Source organism: Melozone crissalis, unplaced genomic scaffold, assembly GCF_028551555.1.
Source record: "Melozone crissalis strain CALT ecotype California unplaced genomic scaffold, PUWL_Pcris_2 ptg000004l_1, whole genome shotgun sequence".
Taxonomy (NCBI): Eukaryota; Metazoa; Chordata; class Aves; order Passeriformes; family Passerellidae; genus Melozone; species Melozone crissalis.
The window spans coordinates 32,172,916-32,196,937 of record NW_026535782.1 but is presented as its reverse complement, the minus strand read 5'-3'; the positions used below and the strand labels follow the sequence as shown (position 1 = coordinate 32,196,937).

General features: G+C 36.8%; 1 protein-coding gene across 1 annotated transcript in view; it reads right to left on the bottom strand.

Annotated features, from left to right (window-relative positions):
* Window positions 1-24,022, bottom strand: part of TMTC2 (transmembrane O-mannosyltransferase targeting cadherins 2) — a 232,694-nt gene that overhangs the window by 73,467 nt on the left and 135,205 nt on the right. Inside the window, exons 3-4 of the mRNA XM_054277726.1 lie at window positions 19,442-20,270; window positions 9,050-9,164 (exon numbers count right to left, since the gene is read on the bottom strand). Of these exons, the coding sequence (XP_054133701.1) occupies window positions 9,050-9,164; window positions 19,442-20,270 (944 nt within the window). The remainder of the gene's footprint in view (window positions 1-9,049; window positions 9,165-19,441; window positions 20,271-24,022) is intronic.

Below are 24,022 nucleotides of genomic sequence, written 5' to 3'. Positions count from 1 at the left end.
ACTTGAAAACAAATACTGAAAACAAAACTTGGGTAACAAAGAAAAATATGCTTACTGAGATACAAGCACTCACTAACAGTTCCATGTGAGAGTTATTCCATATATAAAGATGAATTCATAGACACCAGATGCATCCATACGGCTTTAACAAAGCAGATGTTAAACAGAATAATTTTGGCTTTCTTGGAAGTCAGGAGACTCATTTACTCAGTTGAGAAAACGTTAGCCTGAAAGACTTTTTAAAGTGGGTAGAATATGGTGATGGTCTTTGTAAGTCATTAATGATTAGTCAGGCATCTTGTCTTGACCTGAAATAAGCAATTCTTTTCTAAATGCATGACAAAGTTAAGCACCTAGCCCTTCATTGCTATGTTAAGGACTCCCCTTGTTGAGCAATTTCACTAGATTATTCACTATACAGCTCAGCACCTGCAACAGTTCTGTTTTTTCCTGTCTTCTTTATACTCTGAACAAATTTACTAACTGAAGAAGTATTAAAAGTATTAAAAATTATACAGAATATTTCCAGTTTCATAATAGATAGGCTTTAATTTAACTTTTAAGATAAACATCCTTGTGAATTATGATTTATACCAGCTACCCACACATTTCTGAGAAGTTGTCTGGACATCAATGACAGCAATGTACACTGTATGCTTAAATGAAGGCCCAAAGCATTACAGTTTTCCAAAGTTTCAGAAGAATGAAAAAGACCATATACAAATATATTAAAACCAGAATTATTTAAAAAGTCCTTAAAAATCAGTCATTTCAGAATGGAGACTCAGACCTCAGTATCCAGGAGTAAACATCTCTTGTCATATAACTCAAAATATCCAGGAAAACACAGCTTAACACAGTTCTTCCTCTAAGGTGGAAGTGGCACCATATTTATTTGTAGTTTCCCTAACCTACATCAATTTTCTTTTCTTCCTCTATGCTTTTATCTGCTGATAGCTCTTTGAACTGCAAAGAGCTTGGAATTATTTTATCTCCAGTCTCAAATCAGAGATTTTATTTCCCTTTAACAGCTCAGGAAAACTTTTTTAATTAAACCAGTGAACTTCAAGGGATGAAAAGAGAAGGGAGCTTAAGTAGCCACCATCTGTTTTGTTTCCTTCTTGTCACTGGGTTAGGATTTAACAGAATTGAGAAATATATTCTCTTTTTCTTCTATACTTCCTTTTCTTCTCAACTGTCCTATCAGTATCACATGACCTCACTTTGAAACTGTTTCCCAATTAACTCCAGATTAGGTAGCAAATAATTTTTAATATTAACAGAAGTTACATGTAGTAGGTACTTGCAGTAAAGTAAGAAATGAAGGAATTCATTCAGGATATTTTTTTGAATGGTACCAATGTTTGTAACTACTGTTACAAACAGTAGTTTGCAAATGGCAAGAGGTATAATCATCAGGACAGAAAAAACATTTTCCGAATTTTCTAGAAGCTGAATTTTGTTTACTGTAAACATTTTTACACACTTACTTCAAGGAAGACTGATTATGGTATTTTCATCCTGTTTGCTACTGATAGCAGAAGAATTAACAGAAAAAAATGAGATGCATTGTCTGACATTTTAGCTGCTTCTTAATTTTTTAAAAAGCAAAAACATTCTCACATACAATTCTGAAACAATTTACCTAAGAAATTCCATTCTTATTTTAATTCTGGAATAAATAATGTAACATATTGAGAGAAGTAACACAGCAATTGGTTAACTTCACCAAAACAAATTACTTCGGTAAGTGTACAACACTTGTGGTTTTGTGATTAAAAGAACTTTTATTTGCAATTATTACAAATTAATCTTTTGAATTCACTACATGCTCTGATATTGACACTTTTGATTTGTGACTTGAAACTTTGAGGTGCATTTTTTTCTTAAGCTTCTCTTCCAGAAGATGTTTTTCTTTTAAAAGCTGGTCCATAAACTGTCAGTCTGTCAGCATGTGTCTCTCTCTCCTTCTCTCTCTCATATATATAACCCAAGCAGCTCAGATGAAGAACTGAGTGCTGAATTCCACCTAATTACTAAAAATTAGTGTTTTATTTGTATTTCTTAGGAGTTTGGGAGAAGAAAGAGAAGAATATAATCTTACCAAGGCGTGAAACTGCCTCTTCTCCTTGTGAAATTGGTCCTGACTGATCAATAGTTTTCATGTACCTTCTGGCTGTACAATCATTATTAGATTTATGGGTGTCCAGTTCTAGTTTGAGGTTAAACTAAGTCAGGAAAAAGCTGACTTCTCTAGATGCAGTGGAAGAACATCCCTGAGCTGCAGTTCACACCTTGCAGGCACTGCAGATTCCAGGGCACTTGGCTGTATAAGCAAGCGTCCACTCCAGCCAGGAGCAGATCTGTTCCTGACATGCCTTTTGCTTCTTTGCTTGAATGTCAAATGATAACTCCTCCTCAGAGATTTTTGGCAAAGGGGAGAAGGAGCAGAAAGACAACAAAGACATTAATACAGTGACAAGCATTGGACATAAGCCAGAGGTGGAGCAGAGCAACTAAGACACGTTGAGCATGTACCTAACTTTTGCGGTTACAAAGACAGAAAGCCTTCCTTTTTCCTTACTCAAGGATGAACAAAGAAAAGGACATCCTTGAAGTAAGCATGCTTGATTCAAAAGAATAAGTTCCAATGATAAACTTGGATGAAGGACCTTAAAGCCTTTCTGGCCCCTTTAACTTACTACAGTTACTAAAAGTGCCAAATTAACTGAATAAAAAAACCTAACCACCAAAATGCCCCCACAAAAAAAAAAAAAAAACAAAATGCAGGAACAGGGAACAGCTGCTTCAAGTTGATACTTCCAAAACTTTTTATTCTCTTCAGCTCACCTTCCCAGTTGTAAGGCAGACAAATGAAGATGTTAAATGAAATATGCAACTTCTGTGCAAAGACAGTTCACTGACAGAACTGGAAAAATGTGGCCTCTATAGCTCAGTAAGACAAGTACTGTGAAAGAATAAGTGAACATGAGGAAGGTGATCTTCACTGTGCAGGTGACCACACACTGCAACAGATTGTTCACAGAGGTTGTGGAGTCTCCCTCACTGGAGATATTAAGAAATTGTATATACACAATCCTGTGCCATATGCTCTGGGATGACCCTGCTTGAGCAGGGAGGTTGGACCAGACGACCCACTGTGGACCCTTCCAACATTACACACTCTTTGATTCTGCGAAATATATAAAAATAAAATTATTTGGAAAAGAAAAAGCTACTTAAAAAGTAGGACACACAGTGGACAGTTTTAAACTGTTCATGAATTAATTTAGAATTAATTAGGAAACAAGTTCTAACTATAATAAATAGCAAGATTCTGGAGCTTTACAACAGGTTTTTTTTTGCTTGCATTACTTCCAGATACTTTTACATGGAGTGTTAATCATTTATAAAATGGAGGATATGTGCTGACTGCTTGTAGGAGTAGCAAACTTCTCCAACTGACTTAGGAAGTGGCTCAGAATCCTGTTTTTTAAATAGGAGGAAAAATAAAAGAAAAAAAACTGAGGAGCACATTCTGACTATCTGGAAATGATGCACGTCATTTCTGCAGACAGAATTGCTCATTTAGTTCATGCAGGAAAACACCTCCCCCCAAATGAGTTGTTTGCAACCTTCCTGAATTCTTTAGCTGCCAACTTTTACCTATCTTGCTTCACCAACAGTGAAAAATCTTCCTGTCTTCCTACTCTGCTTTGGCTTTGACCAAAAGTCACTAAATATTAATGGCCCAAAAATGTTTTCAGAGACCAGAAGGCAGTCACAGAATATAAATAAGCAGTAGATGGCCTATGTTCTTTTACAAGTTTCATAAGAATTTCTTCCTGTTGGTAGTCCTACTCTAGTCAGCTGGTCTGCTTACAAAGCAAACTCCTCAGTGACTAAAACTGGCATAAATTGGCCAAGTACAATCCACAGAAACTGCAACTATAAAAGTAAACGTGTTAGTGAAATATTGATAACATTTTCAACTCAGGTACAACATTGAAACAGTTTAATCAATTTTGTTTACTGGTTTATAACAACTAATACAGGGCCTGTGTTAGCTATTACTTTGCCATGACTGCAGCTCTTCCGTGCCTCAAGCTACATTCATCCCATTGATTTCAGGTGGGATTATCTACAGAAGACTATATCTACCTAAATGCTGCACTGGCAAACAAAGAAAGGAATGAAAGAAAATCCTCTGTTATTCCCTACATAGATGTGTCTCCCGTCACACAGCAAGAGTGGATCTGCTTTGCCTAAGGCAACTCTTTCACTGTCATTTGCAAGACTAGTGGGTAGAAAGGTAGGTATGGATGCTACCACAAAACATAATTTTTAATCAATAAGAGCCCAAACATACAGAGAATAATCATTTCCTTTGCAGAACTCACTAAGTAATCTATCACTCCCCTAGTAAAAAAGCCCCCCCAAAGAAAACACTAAACAATCACCCCCAAAACAACTTCTAATCTTTCAGACAGCACAATAAAAGTGTTATGTTCTCCCAGGTCTGGGAAAGAGCTTCCCAATTGCAATGCAAATTGGTCAGCAAATATTGTCCCATTTTTTTTCTGTTACTGGTACAGTTTGGTTGGGAATACTACCCTTTCAGGACAACATCAACTTGCACAACCCCTACTACCTTGACAGAGAAAGGGCCACCATGATGATGAGGAATAGCACGGCTCCTGCCTTTCTCACTCCTCTGGATAATGGGCCATGCTGTGCTCTGTCTGCAGTCCTCAAACCAGATGCCCATTCCCTTTCATGTGCCCCAGCAGTCAATATAGACAGAGAGCTGGACAGAACTTCCTACAAGAGGGGTCTTTTTTGAAACTGAATGGCAGACACAAACCATTATTTTCCTAATTTTATGAAATGGTGGAATTTTATGTAAGGACTGTAAATGCCCACAATTTCAAATATTGAGACATGTAATTGAATAGCTAGGTCACTGAATGCCTTTCACCTCTCAATATAACTTTGAAAACTATCTGTGCTCCACATAGGCCCTACATTGCAGAGCAGGAAACCACCAGTCACCTAAGTGACCTTTGGGGGCTACCTCAAGAGCCAGTCTGATAAAACAGCAAGATTTTATCAAGACATCTTTGGTTACAGCAAGATGCAAATTTTAGCTGCTGTCTTTGACAGAGGAAGAAGTAGCTGGCAAAGCAGAAATTAATTCCAAACAGGTTTGCAACCAGTTTGCATTCATATCTGAGAAAAACAATAATCAAGTACTCAGATACCCGATGACACATCCTCTTTGCTTTTTAACTCAACATCCTGAATGATAAAAACTTCTGGTCTATCAAGGAAGAGGAACCATAACCTTGACCTGTTTCCTACTAGGTGGTTGCTGCAGGAACTTTGTCTTGGAAAGGTTCAACCACAGTTCAGCACAGGTTTGTATGTCAGCCTGCTTTTAGAGTTTTTTGCCTCTGATAAGGAGTTTTTTATGCCAGCACCCTTAAAAGTAAGGGAACACATTTTCCAACATATAAGGCCTAACACAACAGACAAGGAAGAATTTTGCTTATATTGATTTTTACCAAAGGATACAGAGTTAAACTTTTCCCGTAAAACACTGCAATCCTAGAATTTCTAGGATAGGTAGTCTGCAATAGCGGCTGAAATTTCTAAATGAGACATTAAAAAATTCAACATTTATTGATACAATACCCTAAGTTTTCTAATGGTAAGGTTATGGAAATTATTATTTCTAATTAAAAAGAAAATAAATTATTTGAATAATGAACGTATACACACAGTCCTCTATCAGTACAGGCAAAATGAGATACTTCAGGAGAGAAGCAAGAGGATAGCTGGTTGCTAGAAATTATTCTTGTATACTCCAAAAGCACTGTATACTCCAAAATTACAACATTTCAAGTAATCAGTATAATTTTAAAGGAATATCCAATATCTATGTCAGATTGAGAACATCCTTATAATCACATGAGAAACTCAAGGTAACATGGATGACAAAAGAATACTCAAAACAGAGCCAAGCCTAAAACCAAGTGAAATAATAAATACAAAATTGTCTTTTAATTGATAAAGAATTTTACTTTAGACACTAACTGTAAGCAATTTGAAACAATACAAAATATCCCACAAGCTTTAGCTAACAATCATAAAGTAACAAAGACTGAAAAACCAAAGCAAACTAAAACAGTTTGTTTTTAATCTACTGAACATTGCCTTGTTTGAAAGAATAAACTATAATTTCTCTACAGCTCTGTCCTTGATACTTCACAGTATTAAAATATATGGTTTTCTCAGTAAAGCAAAAAACAAACAAAGGTCATTTTTTGCTGATTTACTACCCTATGAAATTTAGTTGAAATCACCAGAACTACATAGCACTGAGAACACAAACATAAGATGCTCATACTCAGGCAAACCTTCAAATGTGGATTATGTAGTTATGTATTAATGCATTTTAAATTTTTTTAAATGGCAAAAGCAGCTGTAACTCAGAGCCATAAGGTATAAGCAAAAAACCAAAAATACAGCACTGAATTCAGCCATTCATCTAGTTTGTTAAATTCTTTGGATGGTAATGTACCAGTAGTCAACTTCTAAACTAACCTCACATTTCAATATGTTGAAAATAAGGAAAGAGATCAAGAGCTTCTGCTTATGCAGCTTCTCTTTTTGATTGTTATCCATTAAAATTGTGAGTTAAACCTTAATAATTTGTTCTTCAGCACAGAGCACTTGGATTGGTTACTGCTATGAGTGAACACTGAGATGCACATGCCAATTAATTTGCATCAAATACCAAGGCACAGGTGCTTAGAAACAATAATGAACATGTGAAACACATACAGTGCTTCTAAATAACTATAAAGATACTTTTTTCCTGAAGTTCTATGGAGTGATTATTTTAGTTTCAAAGGCACATACTGAAAACCAGAAACAGCAAAACTGACTGGCCTCTTGTAAGCACATATAAGACACATTTCCATTAGAGAGGACTTTTGTAAAAGGCTCCCACAGAACTACATGCCAAGGATGGGTTTGACTTCCAAAGGGGCTCTTGAGAGTTTGTGCTTAAAAGAATTGATTCATTTGTGTACTATCAAAGGACACTTCATTTACCATCTATTTTTCAGGTTGGATATTGAAGCATCCAACACTGACAAGGCCTACAAAAAGAAAAACATGATGCAAGCTTTTTTAACTACTGTTAAATAATTGAAGGTTTTGTAAAGCTTGTTTTAAGAATAAAGGATTCTATTATATTCAATGTAGTAGTAGAAAGGCTAAGAATTAAACTTCACTTCTTATGCCCTATATATTCCAACCAGCATTTTTGTTAAAATCCTTCCACAAAAATTCAGTAGAATTTCAAAAACTCCTCTGTTCAAAAACAGAGATGAAAGTTTATAGACATAAATTTTGTGGATCAATGGAAAACTGGAAGACTAGCAGCTTATTCTGAGAATAGTGAAAAGACTGAAGTCTGATTTCTTTTATGTGCCTGTCTTTATCATCCAGCCCCCTTTCCTCTTCTTACCCTGGTATTAACTTCAGCTTCTCTCTACAACACAGTAAGAGACAAAAGTACTGTACAGGCATACAAAAAATTTAATAGTTATAATTTTCACCATCAAAACAAATAGCATATAGGAAATATGCATGTATCAATCTTGTAACTTTCTTTCCTACAATCTTCCGCTGTGTTCAGAAGTTATTTTTAAATATGTGCAGAAGTTTTCTCTTAAAAATATGTTTATCATACTCCTCATTGCCTAACAGAGAGGGAAATGCTGCACGTACATGTATTTGTGTAACTAAATGATTAGTAAAAACACACATATTATAAAATACGGATTTCATTCTGGAAAATAAATTCTATCATTAAATTATTTTGAGTTTCATCAATTCATTTGCTGATCTGCAAGGCAAATTAATGAAATGGTCAACTTCTTCCTTTTTAAACATGGAAAAATTAGTCAAAAATACTATTATGATAAATTTCATTTTCACATATTGTAAGCACTCATTTTAAACTGTACTTACAGGGAGAACATTATTTTTTAATTGATTGATTTATCTGAAGAGACTTACTATTTGAAGGCAGCTTTTGCACATTTTGTGTATCCTACAGACACACTTTTCTGCTGCACGCAGGGTATTATCTTCCAACAGCTACCTGTGCAAGGCAGTCACTGGATTCTGTCCTCCACACACATCACGAAACAAGAGCGTATGGCTGGTGGAGGTGACCAGCCTGTGGTGCAGCAGAGCTCTGCTCCAGGGCTTGCGCTGGCTGGGTGATGGCAGGAGGGGCAGGAAGGACAAGCAGTGCTGAGCAGGATGCCCAGCTGGGACAGCCAGGAATCAGTCCCTCCCCATGGAACACACGGCACCATCCCACCTGAGCGCGAAGCTTGGCACGGTGCTCACTTCCATCTTCGTGATTTGGTACATTAATGAGATGGGAAATCTTTTTCCCTGATGAATAATTATTTTGATGCTCATGTTATTTATCCTCTTACTCACCTACAACAGGGTTCAAGTAATTAAACTTTATGTAACCTATGCTGCTCTGAAGTCAGTCACAGGAGAAAAGTAATTTGCTGTTTTAACATTTCAGACCTCTGGAGCTAACGGAAGGGTATTTGTCTATGCTTAGAAATGCTTACACCCACTCTGCTTACCAAGTGTTATTCAGACTTAAAGAAGAAGTCTAAATAACACCTCACTATTTAATTGAGTCTCAAACAGATGGAGGGCTACAGCTCACATCTCATCTATTGGTACTTGTTTAGTGTAGGGGGTTTTTTTCTTCTTTTAGAGCAAACAGATTTGTAAGTTTACCTTGCCCATACCCATTACATGAACACACGACAATGTCGACCAAGAAAAAATCTTGTCCACCCCACAGTTTAAGGAGCACAATTAATGAAATGACTACTAGAAAGCAACAAAAACCATCATCTCCATTTCCAGCAAGTAAATCAGTAGGTCTCTTCACAACAGGTTTCAAAGACAATTCAACCCCAGGAAAGCCACGCATACTTACAAATTATAAAGCATATCAGCCATGTTGCTGCGGTAGTACAAGGCATTTCTATAGGCGCTTTCAGCTTCAGAAATCTTGCTCTGGCTCTTGAGAACATTTCCAAGGTTACCCCATGCTGTCAAGAGGAGAAAACAGTATTCATAAAGAGCTACAATCCAATTACACATGACAGAGTATGCAAGTATCAGGAAGTTTCTTAGGGAGACAAACCCCACAAAGGAACTATTTTTATGGAACAGGAGGTGAGGTTGGTTATTTTTTTCCCCCAGCCCTCTGGTTCTCTGCATCTTACTGTGAGGCTCACATTTCATAGAGGTGATTTACATGCACTCTGAATACATACAGCTTTCAGTTGGGAAAAGGAAGTTTTTTACAAAAATATGTCTCTAGAAATTACTGTAACCAAGGGAAAGGACCATTTTATTTCATACCACCTATAAATAAATAAAAATCTTCAGGGTCAAATGTGGAACTGAGGCATCTTTCTAGTTTTAACTTTTTTTTTTAAACCTGCTGACTCTAAACAGCAAAAAAGTTTTGCAGAGTAGACATGGTCTTCACTTAAGTACTAAAATTTGACATATGACACAGGAATTGAAAGAACAGTTTGGTAAGTAACTAGGATTAAAAATATGTCATATGGATATAAACATACTACACAGATCACTAAAATCCATTTTATTTCTACTAGAAAAACATTTGGTCCCTTTCCATACCATTTATTATGTTACACAATGTACTTTTATAGCCCATCTATAAAGGACTTTAGGTAAAAAAAAATATTTAAAGCTCCACATGTGTTCCCTTTGCAGTTTTGTTGAGTGGCACAAAAGCTACTTAAAAAAAAGAACTGGAACTAACATTTTATGAAAAGACAACCTCTGCTACTCAGAATTTAGGAAGCTAATTTAACTGGCACTACAATTACAGTGTGTGTGAACATGAAAAAAAAAACACATTATGCTTATAAATGCAAAGCTGTTTCATAAAAAAAGTTTTACTTTCACCCCTTTTAAAATGAAAGAAACCAATGGAAAGATGATGTGTGTCCTTTCCACCAAACACAATATATCAGAATATTCTCCCCTCCAGATGCACTTAAACATCAGCTTAAGTAGCAACAAACTCTAATACATCAGTCGAGCCCTTTTCTTTTTTCAAGAATTTGCATCACGTCTGACTAATGCAAAACTTCAAGGTAGTGTTAATGTAACACTGCTATGTAGGTTGTTAATTGACATAGGCATTTTTTCCTTAGAAATTGCAGCACTTTCAAGCTGCTGTGGTTTGTTGCAGAATCATCCTAACACAGGGATGGAAACAGCAGCAAATACAGAATTTCCTCTGAGCAGAATAAACTAGTCATTGCTGAGAAAAAAAATTAATAAATCTATTTAGAATTCATAAAAAACATGTCATTCAACATTCTCTAAATCAAAGAAAATATGCAATATTTCCATAAGAAATGTGCAATATTTCCATAAGAAAATAAGCTATCACTTCTGTGAGTCAATTCTTTTTAGCCTAGTATTTAATGAGAAATAATTTATCAATATTTATTTATTAATAAATCAACAAAAGTCACAAAATGTTCCATCATTTTGAAATATAGCTGCTAAAACTACTCTCAGGTTCACTCAACTTTTACGCTTGGCTAGCAAATGTGCAGAATTCTGAAATTTTCTTGTTTCTCAGTTCTGAAACGCCGATGCAAATGAATGTGGGCTTATGGCCTGTTCTACTGCTGATACACCCCTTCATCCTCTATGTTACAGAAATTAACTCTTCCTCCTCAAAGGATGGCAGAGTGATTCTGACAGCTCAGTGAACCTGATAGATGAGACCAAGCAGCTGCTACTGTTCTTTGGCTTCACCATTACCTACCACCCTACAGCCAATCAAGTTTGTCACAGCCTCCCTCAGGCTAAACTGATTTTTGTGAAGAGTAGGGTACAAAGCAGACAACTAAACTGATCCAAGTTAGGGAGAACAATGAGAAAAGGATGACCACAGTACCTTTAACATCTGATCTAATCACTGCTCTGTTCACAGCGGAGCCCAATCTTGCCTTTGCACAGCTTTGTTAGCTAAGTGTGCATTGCAAGTGTTGAACATCATAAGACATTACTGCCACAAAGCTCCCATTCCATTTAACTTCACAATGTTTAAGAACAGAGCTGTGAACAGTGTTGATCTGAAACTCTCATTATATGAGGAACTGTATTTAATTGAGGCAATGGATATAAATCATGCAAGAAAATGAAAGGAGCAGAAAAACACAAGTGGAACAAGAGGACATGTCTGTGCAGCCCAGTCATCTCAGGATGAACCCTGAGGAGCTCTTCAAAGCTTCAGAGTGACTCAGGCAAAGAGGGGATCATGTACTAAATTTGTCAAATTATGTAACCTCCTTAACAGTAGGCTTTAAAAAAATTATCTATGATACATTCAAAATTATCACTTATGTCCCAAGTGATCAACTGCACCCCAGCTTCTTGCAGCAATGGCAGGATGCACTGAAATGTCAGTCCTGGTCCTCCAAGCTATGAGTAGATGCATCATTGTTGGCTTCCTTCCAGAAAAGGGAAACAGTGAGCACAGTGTCCTGGGAACATCCCAGAGGAGCCATGGCAAAAAGAAAATCAGCATTTGGGTTTGTCAAACCAAGAGAATCTTCACATGTGCTCAAATGACATATGTCAGACTTGGGAAATGCAAATTACTTCATATCCAGGTAGCAGGCTTTTTGTAACACTTCAAGTTGTCTGATTTTGTTTGTTTTGCTTTAAATCACTTAGAAAAGCAAGACAAGAACCTGTGAGGCTTTGCCAGCCAATAAATATCCCCATTGGTATGGCAATATTGGTGGCAAGAAGGAAGGTAGGTCATAAAATTACCTCCTTCATTTATCAGTGAAACTAATTAAAGACACTTACAACTATTGACTAGCATCTTTATTGGTCCATATTCAAAATACCTTCTGTATTTTAAGACCTCAAAGAAAAGTTCCATGAGCTAGAGCATTTAAGGATAGAGAAGAAAATGGCATTGAGAATTCAGTAATTCTATTTCATGATCTTTGCAATTTAAAACAAAACTATATGCAAGCCTCTTGTGCACACTGTAATGGCATCAGCCATCATTTACTTTTTGGATGCATGAGGATTGGCAATAATGATAGTTCTGGCTTAAGTAATAAAACCTCCAATTACAAAGGAGGGGTATTTGAAATCTTAAAATACTTGTATTTATCTATCTACACTAGGACTTTACCCTACCACACGTGGTATAAAAAGGCATATATGTAGATTACTGCACTGTCCATATTAAACTAATGTAAGTGAACCTAAATATGTACTGATACAAAATCCATGACAGGTAGGAAAATGATGACATGTAACTCACTACAAAACTTTTAAATAAGGAGGAATTTCTCCAAGTTGTCAAATTTTGAAAAGAATATAAAATAATGAAACAATTGGATTATTATCTAATGCACTTAAATAAACATGCTCTGCTTGAGAACCAATCCAGATAATCTCATTTTCCTCTAATTAGAAGTAACTCTTTCTCTGAAAAAAAACTAAGGCTAATTCTGCAGAATGCACAAATATGGACCAAAGGTCTCTCTTTTAATCAAACTGGAAAATAAAATCTATTATTTTCTGACCAAAAAAAAAATAAATATGCCATATTGCTTGATATGCTACAAAAATTCATCTTGCCTAAAGCTGATTCCTCCTTGACTGAGCCTGTTTGGGTTTTTTTCCCCCCACACTGTAGTTTTTAGCCCAGATGAGACTTTGCAGAGCATCTTGGGGAAGAAAGGGTGTCACCCTACTTTTTAAAGATTTTTCTAAGCCCCCTGATGTTGATATTCTTGTAGTGAACTTTCTCACACACTTTCTGTAAATAACTCATTGTTTTGCATTCTTTTATGGAGGAGGAGAGAGTTGATAGACTGTTAGTTTGACCAGTGTCATTGGATAGGTGTCACTGCCACCCTCCAATCCACTGTCACTTTTGGAAAACTATAAATGCTGGAGTCAGAAAATAAACTTCCCTTTTTCCTCACCTTGAGAACAGTGGTGTGTGTTTGTGTTCTTTCGTGTCCTACAGTGACAACAGGGGAAGATGTAACAGTCGGACTGGCCCATGCCTCAATGTCTCATGTTTGTTTCTTTAAAAAAGCCTAGCAATTAGTTAATAATACTTTTTTTCCTATCCCCCTACACTTTAAGATTCCCAGATCAGAGATGCTGTTGCAGTACACTCCAAGTAGAAAACAATAAATCCTTGTTTCCAGACCTCTACACACATATATATAAAGAAAGACTATCAGGCTTTCTCATATCCTGCTGAAGGAGAAGCACATCCCACACTGACTTGGGTTTCAGAGGAAATTACAGCACTACTAAAGAACTGGAAGAGAGAATACTGTCGCTGCAGAGTAAATTCAGAGTTTGAATTGAACTATAAACCACTTTCCTTCAGCTCTCCACCATATTTGGCATAACCAGACTGTTTTGCTGGGGGAGGGCTGCCTGTGGCATGCTCAAATGCCCTAAGTAGCTATGACTGTTTCCCAAACAACTTACAAATGCCCATTCCTTCTACACTATTTAATCATCCAGAGCAGCACAATCATCCATTTAGAGAGCCCCAAACTGTTTCCAGGGAGTAGGCTTTTTATTTAACTTTCAAACAATTCTATGTGGCTCATTTGAGCTAACTCTTTTAAAGATGTGTCCTAGTTCTGACCAGAACAGAGTTAATTTTTTTTTCAGGAGCCAGGCAAGGTGGTGCCTGTAGTCCCAGCTACCCTGACAGGCATAGCCAGACCCTAAGGTTATTCTCCCATCACCTGCAAGATGGAGAAAGCATTTGGGAGAGCCTGGGTGGGGACACTGATTTGGGGAGCAGTATTCCTAAACCAAAACAAGCTTTTAAGAGTTGCAGATAAAAACGTATCTCCATTTTATTTTAAGAACTTTGAAAAATCCTGTAGGACATTTATCCTTCAAATTCTGATGTTTGTGTTACGAACGGAGACCCCAGATTTATCACAGTATATCCTGCATAATTCCTGTATAACAGACTTATATAGCCATATAACATTATATATCATAAATTATACTTTTAATGGCAATTCTAACCTATGATTTTGTTACCTAAATAGGATCATTGTATATGCCATACAGTAGCTGTTACAAAGGTTCTTACTGGTGGCTGGGAACATTTTACACTATTGAAAAATTATATACCTTAAAGTAATTTCTTCTTTAAAAAGTCATTAAAGCTGAAAATTATTATAGAAGTAAAAGAAAATATCCATGCAAGACTTAGTCAAAAAAGACTTAAGGATCAGAAAGTTCTGGCAAAGATATTGGGAAAATGGATGATTACTTGTTATTATGTTTCTCTGTAAATTTCTAAAAACATTAACTAAAAATAATATCAAGAATCACCATGATGACTATACATTCTAATATATATTGGCTTAGGAGGGATACTATACTGCTATAAATGCAGAGAGGTTTTAAAACAACCATGAACCATCAAAAAAAAAAATTCTAGTCTTATGGTAATAGGTAATATGAGCTCCATTCCAGAGAGAAAAATTGAGATTAAAGTGGTTAGTTCAAAGACTAAAGAAGATTTAATTAGCAAAACTAATTCATGAATACCTAACTCCAGATGGTATGCTCATATCACTGGTATTTCTTAACAGTGATAATACACAAAACTTTTAAGTGTACTTATCAGCAGGTCTTATATGTTTAAAGTCTGATGTTTTATATGGCAATCTGTGCACTGAAATCACCTTCTCTCTCAAGCCTTTTTTCCCCAAACCCACATTTTCTATTCAGTGCAATGTTATATTAATCACACTGCTTATTTTATTATTGACATTAAATGAGCCTAAGGAAAAAGAAATAACTACTGTACAGAGCAATATTTTGGGCTATTGGGCTAAAAACTGGTTGGAGTTTTACTGACAAGCTGCATATAAAAAATTTGAATATACACACCAAAACACTGAAAGGCAAATTCCAAATGCTCAAACTGTTTTTAAATGCCCACTGTGATATTTATTAGGACACACACTGCTATACTTAGGAAGTACAAATATGTGTAGTGAACAACAAGCTGTATGTCACAGCAATAGCTATTGAAAGCTCTAAAGGTATTAGAGGTGATACTGTCAGCATAATGTAAGCTCTTAATAATAAGCATATCTGAAGAATGCTGTACCTTAAAATATTTCAATTCTTTTGGTTTCCAGTCACCAGTAGTGATTCAAAAACAATAATAATAATAATGGAAAATAATGTTTTATTGCATCTTTTTTGTCTGTGGGAAATACAGTTTCTCTACCCAGCTTAGTACAAAATATAGTAACTGTTTTTCCTCACTGAACTGCGGTGAAGTTTTAGTTAAGCATCCACTCTGTACAGCAGGTCAACTATTTCCTGGAAGGATCCTCAAAGCCTACTTGCAAATGTAATGGCACCAGGAGACTAAAATTTCATCAGTAAATATGACCAAGCAACTGATACCTCTGTGGCAGTCTAGCAGTTTAAGCTTCTCTATTTTCCACTTTAATCAATGTCTCTCCCAGGTATAGGAAATATATCATAATGATCTTCCATGTTCAGATGTGGACTGCAAGACCCAGAGAAAGATTATGCTTTTTGAAGCTTATTTTTGGTACCACAGGGAAAACTAGAGTTAATGAGACATAATAAGCACAATTATTTTGTGTGCCATTGCAATTTTATATTAAACACAAGGTAATCATCACCACAGAATGACCCTCAGTCTAACTGAAAAAGACGTGACAGCTACCACCCACTTTTAAATTTTTTATTTGTTTTTACACTTTGGGAGGCTTCCTTTGCTATAAAAGAACTTTCAGATAATGAGAATTGCTTCATGTCACTTGGGCTGCTCATTAAGTTGAAGGCAGAACAGAGAAACACTTGTGTCTTTCCCTCCCTACGGTCAAAATATGCATATACCCACTTCAGAATCCATAAACTAAATTAGTCAGTCCTGCATATTTCTCCCTCAAGTGCTGACAAACTGTAACAAGGTACTGCTTGGATCACTTTAAAGTTATTTGAAATACTAGTCATAACCAGAATAGTAGAATAAGACCAGTAAAGATGCAGCTAAGACATCCCAAGTCCTCACAAGGACTCCCTCAGCCAAGGGATGGCAGCTGCCTGCCACACAGTGAGGCAGCCAGCAAAGCTGGCACACACAGGGTAATTTGGAGACAGCTTCACCACCTTCTTCTCACTTGACTCTCCCACGGTGCATTTTCAGATTTTTTTAAGAGATAATCCATGCTCACGCTTTTGAGCATTTTTCCCACATTGTCAGTGATTGACAAAAACAGCCTGGAGAAATGTAAACTGCAGAAAGGCTGTGGCTGCCTGCAGGAGTAGAGGCTTTCTCACCTGCGGCAGAACACAACTCTGCCTGCACTGCCTGCAAGGTACCCCTGAAGGGACCAGAGGAAAGTACCAGTGAGGTGATTATCACCCATTTCTTCCCTGAGGATTGAAGATGGAGAAGCTGCTGAATATGTTTGCCTCCAAGTCCCACAGTAGCAGATAAGATGATAATCTTACACATATCACAACACAGAGGACCTGGCAATAAACCACCACCACAAGAGACAACTCCATTTCCAAAGCAGTTCAGCCACATTAGTACACAAATGCACCCACGCTAAAAGCCTGCCTCAACAAATGCCCTTACGACTACAGCACATCGTCTCAGTGTTGCACAGCAGTCAGCCATCAGTGGCATTCAGCCTGCTAGACAGAATACAGATGGATCTGGAACAAAACACTCATCTTTTTGCTTTAGTAAAGCTGGTCTTCACAGATTCCTATTTCTTTATCAGTTTCCACACTGCGAGTTTTTCGAGGGATGCCTCCATTGCTTTTTAGATTACGAAAGAAGCAGCTCTTGTTGAGAAGAAGCTCTTTGCAGGAGATGAGAGAAAAAGCAGAACTATCAGGGAAAATTATCCTGCTACTCCACAATTTTCAGAAGTAAGAAAATACTATTGAGGAGAAACTTGCTACAAGCTGAGGAAAGCAGAGAAATGAGGAGTGACAGCTTCTTCTTAGTAGCCTAAAAATAAGGAAAATACTTCTCCACTCTACTGTTTGACTGAGCAGACCATTGTCCCACTCTCTGAATAGCCTATTTATCACTAGAATTCATAAAACTAGAAAAAAGAGGCAAACAAAAAATAAATTGTTTTTCCTATGTCAACCTCATTTAATTAGTGAAGAGTAGTTTGAATTGTTGATCTCCCAATGCTTTGGCAGGATTGGCAGCCAGTCTACTCCAGTCAGGCTTGCCTGACTATATAAGAAATAGAAAATAAAATTAGCATAGTCAAAGCCAAGGATAATTTTAGAAATATTTACAAAAATGAACAGAGTTGGGTGACAGGTCGCATTAGCTAGGGGCGTCGTATACCCAGCCTTGTTGCAATGTATGTGGGCTATTAAATATTCAAAAGTTTAACAGGATATTTTAAGCAGATTTATTTAAGTCAACTCAGTCACGTCTGTATCACTGCTTGACATATTGTCTTTGCTTTTACACATCTTACAAGACACTTAATGTCAGCTTATATGGCAAGAAACCAGACGATCATGTACACACGAGCCTGTGCATACTGAGATGTGTAGATGAAAACAGCTCATCTTGTCTCCTGGGAGCATAATACCCAGTAGTCGAATTTCCAGACAATGCTGCAGCCAATACTACTACTGGGCAAAAAGAAGCATGTTGGGGTTGTTTTTCATCACAAAATCTGCTTCATTGCATGCAGAGAACTAATAATGTCTGGGCATCTCCAACGAGGACAAAAATTGAACATGCACTAACTAACCAAGTGCATACACACTTTCTTTCCAAGGAATTCCAGTGTTTTAATACAAGTTTTTACTGTCACTAAACTTGCACCTCTCAGAGCTTTATATAATCACTCTGGTGTGCTGGCCCACTGTTCAGTTACTTCATTTCTTGCTCTCCTGTGCTAGTTTTGAAAAAAAAAGCAAAACAAATGGGATGTGCTTGTTCACAATTTAAAAAACTCACTTACTGCAGCAACAAGTTCAGTAATTTTCCCAGGGTGAGAAAGTATATGAAGAAGAGTTACAAAATCAGACTGACAAACTACTAAAATGCTGCTTTGCTGGGCGTTTTATCTGCCAAATCTACTTTTTCACACTCTATCAGCTCACAGTAACCACCTGCATTTGCCTCTTACTATCACAGCTTTTAGACTATGGCATGATACAGCTGTCTAATCAAAATGCACAACTCTATCAGCAGATGACTTCACATCACATAAGGGGTTTCTGAGCAGAGCACTGAAAAAACTCAAGTACTCAAGCGCTGTCAAATTTTTCTTTCACAGACAGGCAAAGCAATCAACTAATCCCTTCTCACTTCTGATGAACTGTGAATAAGGAAGGCTTAGTCAATGTGTACATTGCACTCACAGGTGATATTTTGACCATTCTCATATAAACTTGCATTTGTGCCAAGAGCAGTACAGCCAGGCAGCATGGAGTTCAGGATCCAAGCTGGATCTGCCATACATGCTTGAAACCACAGAGCTGCAGCTAAACATTGTTACTGATACCTAAACTGGCAGGTTTACTGCCTGTTTGGATATGTTTACACTAGCTGTGGTCACATCTCATTACAGCATAGATATAACCTTTGAGACGTGGCTGGGCAATGTTACAAATAGCTGATATTTACACATGAGCAGGAAGGCATAAGTATTTGACAATAACTCTTTACAGTACTCGTAGGCAAGGGGAACTACAGTAATTTCCTAGGCTGAATTATACCTGACTTCATTTCCTCATTTTTATTATGTAGTATTGATATTATTTGCATCAGATGAAATAAAGGAACAGCACTTCCCTGACACTGTCCTTTACTACTTCTTATATTTTCTAATCAGAGAAAACAGAACATTTGGTAAACTCACAAAAAATGCTCATTAACTTGCTATATACCAAATTCCAAATGGAAAAACACCAGAGTGCGCTCTATAATACTAATAGCGCATCTTTAATTTCAAAACACAGAACTAATACCACTGAAAAAGAAAGTATCCCCTTACCTTAGGGTCTCCTTTTCTCCATGTCAATGCCAAACCTGTAACACCTAATCAAAACACATTCCTGCTTTTCCCCATCTTTTACTAACATACACACCACTGCAACTTGAAATGACATTTCCTAAAATATTCTCTTTAGATGTCGCTAGTAAAATCAGACAATTCAAAGGCAAAGAAAGACAGGAATAAGTAAAACATTCACCATAAAGAGCAAAAATTACCTTTAGCAGGGTTTACTTTTATCCCTGACCTATACAGCATCTCCTCATTCTGCCAGTCCCCGTTCCTGACAACAGTCTTGAGTCCATAGAAAACAATTAATGCAGCAGTGGAACAAAAAACCAAGTTCTTCAGAAAGCGCTTTTGGGCTTTGACATAAAGGGCCCTGACACCTACTGTAACCAGCAGGCAGAAGCCCATACTAGGAACATACAGCACACGCTCTGCTATTACAAAGCCAACATAGAAAAACAGGTTTGTGGCAGGAACGAAGGGCACTATTAACAAAGAGAGAGACAGAATGACAATGTTCTCGGTTGAAGGAAGCTGCAGTTTCTGAATTTCATGCTTTTTTAGGCCATTCTCTTCTTTTGATGCAAAGCTTGACTTCACCTCCAGTGTCTTGTACTCCATCTCTGGGTGACAGCTATGCCCATTAGCATTTTGCTTGCCATTCAGTACAGTTTTCCCATTGAATTCTCTCTCATTGCTGGAGCCCTTCAAGCTAAAGTAGGCAAGGAGGAGGAGTCCTGCATAGAAGGCCACAGTGTGTAGATTCCTCCAGTCGCTGACTGCTTTTAGAAGAGGCACAGCATCCATAGACCAGTCAAAGCTGAGAGTATCTGGGCACAGCAACAGCCAGAGGTTCTTGGTTGGCAAGTAAAAGAAGGTCAGGGTACGTGTGAGAAAACTGTCTGAGTCAGCTGCTGGATTGTCAGAGTTAGAAAAACTTGGGGGCCTGTTGCCCATCCAGTACAAGCGAACACCCAGCAGTGCAGTTCCCCAGGAGGTCAATAAGCCAATGCTGAAGAACAGGGTCAAATTCTTTCTCTGAAAGAAAAAGAAAAAGCATAAATCAACACTAGGTATTTATTTGTGTAAATTATACACAACAAAGAATCAAGAAAATATCTGATAGAACTCTTTTTCAGTAATGGAAACAAACACAATAGATCTCCATCTCTGACATTTGCATCGTGCCATGTTGGGGTACATTGTTGACTACAGACTAAAGGAAATTACTCTTTCATTTAAGCTCTATCAAGAATGCATCACAGTCAAGCCTTCATATTTTAGGGCTGTCAGTCGTTGCTCAATAGTTAGTTGTATAATGCTTTTGAAACTCTTATTTTAGAGGAGTTTATGGAATCTTACATTAGTTCCTACATAATCTTCTGGCTGTGACCAAAACACGAGTTTGCCTTAGCTAGATTTAAAGTCTGAAGGATGTTCCAGATCCATTTTCTTCAATCCAAGTCTCTCCCCGAGGCATTTCACTAGAGAACCAATTAAAATTGCCAAGAAAGCGAGAGAGGAAAACAGGTGCAGATTCCATATTTAGGTCTGCTAGCTCCTACCTATTAACTTGGAGCCTTCAGCTCTACCTACTCCGAAGTCCCACTTCATTTTCTATAAGACACAAAAAATTTCACCTCCATATGAGGAAGGGCTTCTTTACATTGAGAGTGGCAGAGCACTGGAACAGGCTGCCCAGGGATGTTGTGGATTCTTGTTCTCTGGAGACATTCAAAACCCACCTGGATTTGTTCCTGGACAGCCTGCTCTAGGTGACCCTGCCTTGGCAGGGGGATTTGAGCTGGACAATCTCCAGAGGTCCTTTCCAACCCTAACGATTCTGTGATCTCAGAGCCAAACAACACACTGGGGTTTTTTCCTCAAGCACACCATAATAAACAGTCCAAAACTTTTCACATCTTTATATGTATCTAAATAAAATTATGGGAAGCAAACAGCTCCCATAATTTTGTCATCATGCTAGCAACTTGAAGGATCTGCACTTATTTATGGAACAGCAGAACATTTTCCAGCAGAAGCTGCTTCTTGGGTAAGCTCTGCTCTCAATTACATGGGCACCCTAAATGAAAGCTGGTTTACATTACTCTCTCTCTATGTAAAAGCTAAAATATATGGGGTTTTTATATTTCAGTTTCTTAGATACCTTTTGTAAGGAAAGAAAAAAAACTATTTGCCAAATAGTTACAGATACAGATTAAGTGCTTTGATTATCTTTTCCCCATTATTAGAAAGAATTATTTGTCAATAATTTTTCATTTAATTAGGTTTGATTTTTCCATCTCACACTACTCATTTGTGGGACGATTATTCAATGTTTGCTTAGTTATTCAGAAGCAGAACCTAACAGTAGAATGCTTTATCTTATTTCTACAAAATAACTAATTTTTCTTCTTTGTGGGTGGGATCAATCCTTGATATCATAAATTACAGATGATTGCGTTGCTCCATTTTAGGTCAATTACTAACAGTTTTCTACAGTTTACTGATATTTTCCTAAGAAGACACATCCCAGTAATGATAATTTATAGTTTATCTTATAATGTATCAGGAAGAAATTTATACATTTTCGCATTTCTACAGAGTTCCTCCTTGTGAAGTTTAAAATATTAAACATCAGTTAGATTCATTAATTCAGTTATGCTACATTACGGAATTTAATGGAGGCATTAGTAGGGAACAAACAAATTTATAATGGGAACATTCATGCACTTGTATTGTGCTCATGTAAAAAATGCTGGCACTTTTTATACACAAAGTAAAGCCTGGGTCCAGATTTAATTTGCCATATTAATACCAGTTTGATTTACTAGCTTTTTTACATTCTGGATAATCCACAATGTTTTGGTAATATATCAGTCAAAGCCCTCATCTACACATCATGATAACTACATTCCCTGGAAAGCCTATTAGAACAACTTACTTTTATTTTTAAGCTGGGTAATACCTTACAACTCACTTCACATACAGTTTCATCCATGCCTGCCAAAACTACTGAAACGCTTATAATGTTATAAAGCTGTGTAATATAAAGCTGTTATCACTGTTATCACTGAAACTCTCAACTAAATTTACATTTGGAATAAAAAGATTATTCAGATTTCATGGATTTGCATGTATGTCCTCACAGTAAAATCTCGTATCCCAGGTTTAACTTGTCCTTTCATTCTCATCATAGTTTTCTACATGACATTTTTTTCTGTCCACCCTTGTGGCTCAATAATTTTCAAACTCATTTCCTTCAAACATACACATAAAACAACTCTCAAATGTTAAGCATGACCTATTTGCTCTCTCATACATCCTTCTTATGAATCTCTTATGAGGAGGCTGCTAAGACAGAAAGAAACTGGAAAGTGAAAGATAGTATTTTTTGTTCTTTGACTTAGAAATAGTCTTTTCTGCAAGGCTATGTACCACTTGAAAGACTAAGATATCGCAAATATTAAGGAAGTGAAACTTGATTAACAGATGAAAAGTGAGCTTCCATAGACTGATTAGGTCGCTTTGTTATTTTGTTAATACTTACTTAAAAAACTGGAAGGAAATCTCACTTTTCTGAAGTCCTAACCATTGAACTTTTCAATTAAATGCCAAGAAAGTTCACATTACAAAGTTCTCTGACAAAACCATGTGAGTGCAAATATGCTATTTCTCATGGATAACAGTGAAACCTACTAAAATTTTCAGGTCTTACTCATATGTTAACCAAATACTAACAATTAGAAGTTTGCCTCTTGCTTCTATCCCAAAAATGTTAACAATCTGTAGGCTCAGAGCTAATCAATCTTCACTACTGCAGTAACTATTTGCAGCCTCTCTTTTAAGCTTTACACTTAAGGTCTATAATATCTGGATCCTCACGCTTGTAGGTTTTACAAAGAACACAGATTATCCACATACAGGAATGTGTGTCATGCTGTAGCAAAACTTTTTTTTACTAATTTTTAACCATTTTACATGATTTTCAAATGAAATATCTAAGCACTCGCTCATAGAGCTCAGAGATATCTGAGTAGGTTTAGCACCCCAACATAATCATCATTATTCATCATGCTGTAAGGCACTAGCCAAGTGGAGACTGAGCTCTGGTAGATTCTCAAACTCAGTTAACTGACATCAGGAGTGAAGTGCAAATTTCCTGTTGCTGCCTCAGACAAAAATGGTTTGCATTCTTCCCCAGATTTCACAGATGGATCTTTTCAATAGTCAGTAGCTTTACAACCTTTTAAAATTACCTACAAGTTAAGTACAGTTAGCAATAACCTATGTAACACTGACACACCATTGTGAATTTTCAGATTTCAGAGGAGGCTTATTCTAGAGGCAAGAAAAATCTGTCCCTAACACTTAAACATCTGTCACAACAATTAAAAGTATGATGCCTTTTTCCTTTCTCTGTTATTTTTTTTAGTTTTCAGTTTTCCAATCTCACAGACAGCACTGGCCTAGAAGGGAAAGACAAATTCATTCCCCTTTTTTTTCTCTCTCAACATTCATGATTTTTGCATAGCTTTTATCCCTCTGTGCTAATATAGTCACAGATAATGAGAAAGGTTTAGCACATATTTTTGCTTTACTTTCTTTAAGGCTTTGGAAGAAAATCATTCCAGCAATTTATTAAAATTAAATAATACCCCAGTAGATTTTTGCCTGCAAAGGAAATGCTTTCAAAATGAACTCTGCCCAGACAAGCACTTTCACTAGTAACTCTTCTGAGCCTCCTGACAGCCTGTGCTACTCTGATCTGATTGTGTACATTCAGTGCA